The sequence below is a fragment of the Mesoplodon mirus genome (assembly GCF_964341445.2).
Source record: "Mesoplodon mirus genome assembly, contig: HAP1_SCAFFOLD_443, whole genome shotgun sequence".
NCBI classification, from domain to species: domain Eukaryota; kingdom Metazoa; phylum Chordata; class Mammalia; order Artiodactyla; family Ziphiidae; genus Mesoplodon; species Mesoplodon mirus.
Window position 1 is genome coordinate 253,088 of NW_028295532.1, and position 8,378 is coordinate 261,465.

At 43.6% G+C, this 8,378-nt stretch overlaps 1 protein-coding gene across 1 annotated transcript; it reads right to left on the minus strand.

The window, feature by feature from the left end:
• Nucleotides 1-1,855: 1,855 nt before the first annotated feature.
• On the minus strand, nucleotides 1,856-6,667 carry LOC309797383 (zinc finger protein-like; the record flags this gene model as incomplete). Its single annotated transcript, XM_088845580.1, has 4 exons — nucleotides 6,567-6,667; nucleotides 6,042-6,092; nucleotides 3,897-3,942; nucleotides 1,856-2,017 (listed from the first exon to the last, which is right to left on the minus strand). Exons 1-4 carry the CDS (start codon nucleotides 6,599-6,601, stop codon nucleotides 1,856-1,858), a joined length of 294 nt encoding a protein of 97 aa, XP_088701706.1. The 5' UTR covers nucleotides 6,602-6,667.
• Nucleotides 6,668-8,378: the final 1,711 nt, after the last annotated feature.

Genomic DNA, 8,378 nt, shown 5'->3' on the forward strand with positions numbered 1-8,378 from the left:
CACCAGCTGGCTGTTTTCTGAGACCTGTTCTCCCCTGGTATAAGGGATAAGGAAATAGAAATTTCTTTCCTTCTATGGGAGGGTTACCTAAGAAGTAGACATAAGAATCCTCATTCAAAACACTATTTCCTCCCCAAATGAATTTGCTCTGCTACTGAGAGCTCAAGGAAAGTCACAGGGAAAGCATTTTACTCAGTTTGGTTATAATTACAGGTTCTATACATATTTTTTGTGCAAGTTGATGAGGGCCAACTTGTACAGAAAGGCAAACACACACATACACACATCATGGGCACCTGAGAAGTTAGAATTAGGCTAGGAATTCATTTGAAGACAAAAAAACATTTAGCAATATCCCTTATTCACTCGGATTTGTTCACCGCCTACTAGCTATTTTCATGGAAGGCTAATTTCTCTATCCATTAACTCATTCGTTTATTCAAGAAATATTTAAGAGTTCCTGTCATGTACCAAGACTATGCTAAGCACTGAGGCTAGTGAGCAATAAACATATAACAGCCCGAATTCCTCCTGCACTCCTGGATTACCCTCCAGTGGAAGACAGAGAGGTGAGAAACAGGTGAACAAAATGTACATGAGTGAAACGCTTAGAGACAAAACAAGGCAGGGCAGAGAGAGTAAGAAAGAGAGGACTGTATTTTCCATAGGGTGGTCAGAGGACAGCCACCTCCTCATCTTTAAGGTGACTGACTGAAAGAAGTAGAGGCCTAAAAGATTACAGGTGAAAGAGTATTCCAGGCAGAGAGAAGGACCAGGAAAAGGCTCTGTGGCAGAAGCATCCTTTGCAGGTCTGGAAAAGATAGGGTAAGAGGGAGGAGAGGTGGTGTATTCAGGGAGGTGGTGGAGAACGAACAGCAGCCCACAGAAGGCTCTAGAAGCCACTTTAAGTGGTTTTTATTCTAAGTAAAAGAAGCCACAAGAGAATTTTGAAACAAGAACATAACCTGACTTAAAGTTACAAAAGATCACTTTGCCACCTAAAGAACAAACTGTGGGAGGAGAAGGGTGGCAACAGGTGACCAGTACAAAGACTATGCAATAATCCTGGAAAGAGATTTCCAACTGGGACCAGGTGATGGACAGCACAGGGCTGGTGAGAAGCAAAACAGATAGAGAGCTAACCACAGGAACTCATGGCTGCTTGGTTCTCACCTAAATTTCTATCTGGGTTGCTGAATTCATCAACCAAAGCCTCTCTTCTCTTTCTATATGTTTTGTATCTCGTTTGAAGAATGAGAACATGCAAAGTCACAAGTTCACATGAACGGGCTAGAGCGAAAGTTTACTAGAAATTTGAGTTCCAACTGCATATTCAAGGTATTGAAAGCTGTGTTTTTCAAACTTTGTATCACGACCCACTGAAGAAACAGCATTTATTTCACAACCTAGATACACAGGTAGAAAAGTATACATTACTAAAACGAAGCTTGAATGACCTATATCTAACCAATGTCTCCTTTCATGAAATCTGTTCCCACTGGCTCTCACACCACTCATGCCATCGCCCAGAGTTTCTGCTGCAATGTGTTGTACTCTTCCTAAGAAACTCTGATATTTTCTATACTATTTTATTTCATTAAAAAATCACACGTAGGGCTCAATAAATTGGCTTTATGATCCACTAATGGCGGGGAGGGAAATCTGAAGAAGAATACACAAGGTACAGCAAGATACTGTCGATTTACAGTTCTTTTACAAAATAATTGAAAAGGACCTGAAACACACTGTTTGGAAAGACCAGAGACATCCTCTCGTGTCCCACAGGAATTGCAAAAGTCTGGTCCCCAAACTCAGGGAACCACCTCAAGAGGCCCAAAGCCTTGAAACACCAAGGTCACAAAGACACTCGCAGAGAAAGGCTGTCCTCACCCACTGAGACCAGGTTCCGGAAGTTTTCCACCATCACATCCTGGTACAGCTTCCTCTGGGCCGAGTCCAGCAGCCCCAGCTCCTCCTCTGTGAAGGCCACGGCCACGTCCTTGAAGGTCACCGCCTCCTACGACAAACAACACCACCTCAATCTTATACCCAGTGGCCAGTGGAAGAGGGGCAGCCCCGAGGAGACGAGGAGGATGGGAAGTTGCTCCGGCTCCTGTGAGCTGTGCAGACTTCCCAGCACCCCCTCCTTCCATCCTGCCAATGCCACACACTGACTTTCCTCAGCCTCACCGGACGTGCAGCTATGAAAGAGAAAGCTTTGTGTATTTACCTGGGGCTCTCAGACAACTCATAAGTAAACTCCCTAGAATTCTAACCACTGGATCCTGAACTAAAAAGCTTTCACTCTTTAATTATTATTGCCAAGTGCCCCAGAAACAGTTACCAATTTAGTCCTGGCAGTATTTGATGGCACCTGCTTTCTCACTGAGGTGGGAACCAGCTGAGAAGGAGTGTTGTATGTGGAAACTAACCAAAAGGCCATGCCAGGTCTCTGAATGAAAACTCTCTCTTTCCCCGTTCCTGTCTTTCGCTTGAATGCAATACTCTGACTCCAGACCCTTGGTTTTCTGGGTGAGTCTGAGTTGGTTCCTCCTTTTTTCACAACCCCGATTCTTTATATTTAAAACAAAGATGAAACCAAGCACCTCTTTATACAGTTGTTCTGAGCTGTCTATGCAGTGACAAGTGCTTTAAGTACCACTGGACTTTTTCAACTAAGGTCATGTATTACTCTGATTAGAAAAAAATATAAGATGGAAAAAGAAACAAACCAGTAAATAAAATACACAAAGGGTCTGACTCAAGCATGGGGAAGACTGAATCTAACTCTGGTCGTGAGAAAACTTCTAACAATACATGATTTTTTCTGCGTGAAGCAGCAGTTTGATCCTGCTGTGCTCTGCCGTATTTGGATATTCTACCAAAAAACATCCAAGGCACCACATGTAAAACATACCTCTTAAATTCTGAATACCTAAACCTACTATGTTAAGGGCAAAAAGGGGCAATATGCTTCAGAACAGATATTTTGAGAAACAGGTTAAATCAGGAACACCGTCACTGTAGTGCTCCTAAAACAGGAGAAGTCTTTAAACTAAATGTCTGTGAATAAAGAATAGTTTAAAAAATAGGTGCAGGGCTCCCCTGGTGGCGCAGTGGTTGAGAGTCCGCCTGCCGATGCAGGGGACACGGGTTCGTGCCCCGGTCCGGGAAGATCCCACATGCTGCGGAGCAGCTGGGCCCGTGAGCCACGGCCGCTGAGCCTGCGCGTCCGGAGCCTGTGCCCCGCAACGGGAGAGGCCACAACAGTGAGAGGCCCGCATACCAGAAAAAAAAAAAATAGGTGCATAAGTTTGCAGGAACATGATAAAGCAATTAAAAGTGAATGTTAGCTAGTATTAAATGAAAAAAACAATTTAAAACTGTATCTATGTTATAAATACAAATACACATCCATGAATACATATGATGAAGAGATTACAGAAATATAAAAGCAGCTAATTTGTAAGCAGGTAAGCGGTAGACTGGAAGATGTCCTTCATTTCCCTTAATTTTTCTTTTACTTGTAAAATAAAAAAATGATGAAATAAAACAAAAATTAAAACCGAAACCAATTAAATTTAACAGGAATTTTAAAAAAAGCACACATGGCACACTCAGGTCCTCATATGCTTAGACTCTCCTTGAAAGAGAAAACCCATAGGGAACTATACCCAATATTTTGTAATAACCTATAAGGGAAAAGAATCTGAAAATATATGTATATATATGTATAACTGAATCACTTTGCTGTACACCTGAAATTAATACATTGTAAATCAACTATACTCCAATCAAAAAAAAAAAAAGAAAAAGAGAAAAAAGGAGGAAAACCTGTGTCCAACCTGAGTACAAAAATGGTGTTTTTAACAGCAAGAAAAGCAAGCTCTATTCACCTGGAATGTGCTCATTTTCTCTCTCCTTCTGGGGCAGTGCAGAGTCCTAGCAAGACAGACAGGGAAAGAAGAAGTCAAACTGGAAACTGGTTTAAAGAAAAAGAAGTCACTAACCCACGTGGTGCTCATTGTGAATTACCAAGGCTCCCAGTCCTCGGGGTGGCTACAGCTGATTATGCTTGATGAGCAGAGCCCCACGCAGATACCAGATGCCCCCGTGAACCCCCTCAGTGGCTGTGTGAGGAATGACCTGCCCATCCATACACAGTGGCCCCCTCACAGTGTGCCTGCAGCTTCCACAGGGGTCATTCTTATTCTGGGTATGGTGTAAACAGAGACCATGTAAGTCAGAGTAGGTTTTGGAGTCAATATGCATGGGCTCTGATCAGGCTACGCCATTCACGAGCAGTGTCACCCTGGGCAAGTTATTCACATCTCTTCGCCTCAGTTCTGTCCTCTGCCAGTAGGGGAGAACACGGGCATCCACCTCGTGAGATCGTCATAAGGTAGGAAGCTCTGAGAACACCACTGTCAGGGTTTCTTATTTCTTAGCAACTGCGGTAAAGCAGATGATATTTTAGTGAGAAATTATCCTTAGAGATGTGATTTCTACCAACAGAAGACTGTCAGACATGTGGAGGTCCTACGTTGTTGCCCTGTTATGTGAGAGTCTTTATAGACTTCCGAAAATCTCTGCTTGTCTTCCTAAAGATTTTGTGACTGCAACAATAATATTTAAATTGACATGGACAACTTTTTACAAAAGGTATAAAAAGACGTTAAGTTTCTTTTTAAACAGGAAGTACCCTTTTGACAATTATGCACAGAGGTAAAGAGAACTAATAAAAGCCAGGATTCTGCAACAACAGTAAAAAATAGTTTGACAGTCCATACCTAATTCAAATGAAAAAAAGACAGGAATCTGAATTGCAATTATATCATTATAAATATAGGAAAGTTTAAGAAATAAATGGGAGACTTCCCTGGTGGTGCAGTGGATAAGACTCCACATTCCCAATGCAGGGGGCCCGGGTTCGATCTAGTACAAAAGATGGCAATGATTCCACTCCCCAAAGCTTGGGAGAGAGATATCGTCACAACTTCTAACGACCTCCATTTTGACTCTACACTTGCTAGCTGTCTTCTGCTCAATTCAGGATTCTGAAAGGGGCCCTGACAGTTGACAATAATTAGTGGGGGAATAAAATCATTGGACTAAGTAGGCCTTTGGTGAATCCAGCTCAGTTTTATCTGTGACATCCAGCAGGGTCGATTTCCTCGGCCTCAGTTTCCAGAAAAGACCCTCTCTTGAGCTTCTCGAATTTTCACGTGCATGTGAATTACTGCGGGATCTTGTTGGAACGCAGCCTCCTGGACCCCCTACGCAGAAATTATAAATCAGAAGGTCTCGAATGGGGCTCAAGGCTGGGCATTTCTATCCAAGTGATGCCAAGGCCGCTGGTTTGTGGACCACAATTTGAGTAGCCCTGCAGTGTAACATCAGTCCCACAAAGAACAGCCTCCACTACACAGAAACATACACAAAGAGTAACCAGACAAAAAGGCACGAAAACATTAACAACTGGTATCTTTACATCCTAAAGTTACAGATAATTAAAATTTTTCTTTATGTATATATCTGCATTTTTCCATAATGATTATGCTACTTCTATGATATACATATTATTTGAAATAAAATAAATGACCCAGTTGAGAAAACTATCTTAAAAACTCATAAAATAGCCTAAACCTTGCTCTCAAGGTCCCCACAATTAAGTCCCGACCTCCTTTCATGATATGATTCTAGCCAGTACCCTATGCTCAAAGAGAATATACCAAAGGGATTAGCAAACTCAGCTGCTGGACTCAAACTGCCTGGGTCCCAACCCCAGCTCTGCCTCCTACCATCTGGGTGAGGATGGGCCAACAGGGTTGTGTTCCCTGCCCCCAGCTCCTCAGCCTTAAAGTAGAGAAAACAGCAGTACCAATTCACAGAGCCACCGCCTGATGGAAAAGTGTTCATTTGCATAAAGCTTTTAGAATGGAAATTAGTGACCAAGGCTCAGTTATCATCGTTACCCATGTCTCATACGTTCTACAATTTATAGGAATACCTTAAGGAGAAGAATGCCAAGTCCTACTCACGTGGGGCTCTGTTGCCTCTTCCTCCGTGCAGTGCTTTGTGAGAAGCCAGGGCTGGGGAAGGAAAGGAGACTGTGAAATACCAGGGCTGTGTTTCCATCCCCACTAATTCATACCGCACCCCCTTCCGCCCCCGTACCAGCTACAAGTCCTCTCCTCCCAAAACAGGCCAGGAGTCCAGGACAATTCAGCTTCCTGGGCTCACAGAATCCCGCTGCGAAATGGGTGCCTCCCGAATTAGCGTAGTATTAATACCAACAATGTATCAGGCAGTTGTAGACCTTTTACTTGTGCTATCTCGTTTCTTCTCACAACACTATATTAACAAGGCGTTCCTTTTTCCCCCCTTTTACCGAAGAGCATCGGAGGCACAGAGGAGTTAAGCAACTCACCCAGTGTGACGCCGTATGAAGCGGTAGGGCTAGCTCATAGGTGGGGGACGGGGTCAGGTTAGGGGTGAAGAAAACCGGGGAGACCCTCAAACCCCAGGAGGCACGACCTGAGCCCACCCCATCCCGGGTACGTTACCAAACGCAAAGAAGCTCCGCCCGCGGGACGTACATCACCACTCCAGGCCCTCAAACCTCCGCTTTTAGCCGCTCCTCCTCTTTCTCCCCAAATGAAAGGTCTGCAAAGGGGAAGCTTGAATGGGTCGTGAAGAGCGGACCTGAAACACCGTCATCAGGCAAAACATGGCTGCTGCGTGTCCTCCTGGGGCGGAAGTGCCTGCGACTAACCCGGAACTCCTGGACCACATTTCCCAGAATTCCGCGGGTAAACCTTTACAGCGAGGCGTTACTGTAGCTGCAGTATACGGGACTACACGAGTTTACGAGCTCTGGACTACATGTCCCAGAATGCAAGGGTGGTTGCGGGGGTGCCTACCGGCACGAGCTCTGGACTACATGTTTTCACTCTGGTTTTCACTTTCCGGAATCCCTGAGAAGGTCTCAGGCCGTCTTGCCGTTCTACTGTGTAGGCCTCAGAAGAGTGTAGATTCTGTTCATTGAAAGGCGTACAAACTCAGTAGAATTTTGGACGTCTTCCAGAGGCTAAGCGACATAAAAGCATTACCAGCCACGAAGGCTTCCTGGTAAACCCCAAAGAGTTTCACCATTGGAATAAGGGGAGAAGGAAACTGGGCTTTCTTTGGCAGGGACTGAAGCCAAACGCCAAAACACCTCATTCCCTGAAATTGTGTAAAGGTGAACGTGTTTGGTTAGCATCTTACAACCCGTGCAGAAGCAAGGGAAAATCCTTTCTAGAGACAGACATCAACATCCTAGGTCTCAAGTTATTTCTGTAATTATCAAATCTGTGACATTGCTATTTGACCAAGTGAACTTTAAGGGGAAGGAAAAAGCATTACTTGACATACGGAGGGACACTTCACAGTCATAAAAGTTTCAAATTCTCAGAAACTAATAACTTCAGCTGATACTTTATAAAGCAAACATTGACAGAACCATGAAGAGAAACATTCAAATTCACAATTGGATCTGGAGATTTGAACACATACATAGAGGGAAATGTTGAGCCTTAAAAGCATATATTAAAGTAGAAAGGGGGGCTTCCCTGGTGGCGCAGTGGTTGAGAGTCCGCCTGCCGATGCAGGGGACACGGGCTCGTGCCCTGGTCCGGGAAGATCCCACATACCACGGAGCGGCTGGGCCCGTGAGCCATGGCCGCTGAGCCTGGGCGTCCGGAGCCTGTGCTCCGCAACGGGAGAGGCCACAACAGTGAGAGGCCCGCGTACAGCAAGGAAAACAAAAACAAAGCAAAACAAAACAAAGTAGAAAGGAAGTTGAAAATTGATTCAGAAAACATCCATTTCAGGAAATTAATAAATGAATAATAAAACTGAAGAAGGCAGATGGAAAAATATAAGATCAGATGAATGAAATACAAAATAAAGTAGATCCCACACACACCCACAAAACAGAAATTAAAGAAACAAACAAAACAAACAAAAAAAGATCATCCATAGTATAAACAAAGATTTTTTCAAAAATGTGTTCCAAATTCTTTCAGGAAAATATCCTCCAAGAACTCTTCCTGACTTAAGCCAACATAGCACACAGGATTTCTTTCCACTACAAGTAAAGTGAAATCTTGGATATAGCATGATGAAATACGGTAACATGATTAAGTTTTATTTATTCACCTCCTGTTCCCTATGGCACCCTCCACTCCCTTCTCTACCCCGTAAGCTACCATTCTAATTTGTTTGATGTGTTTTCTTTTGGGTGTGTTCTTGTGCAAAATGTGCACTTGTGTATAGTTTCAATTCATATAAATAATATTGTGTCATAAAATTCATTCTGGTGTTTATTTCCTTCA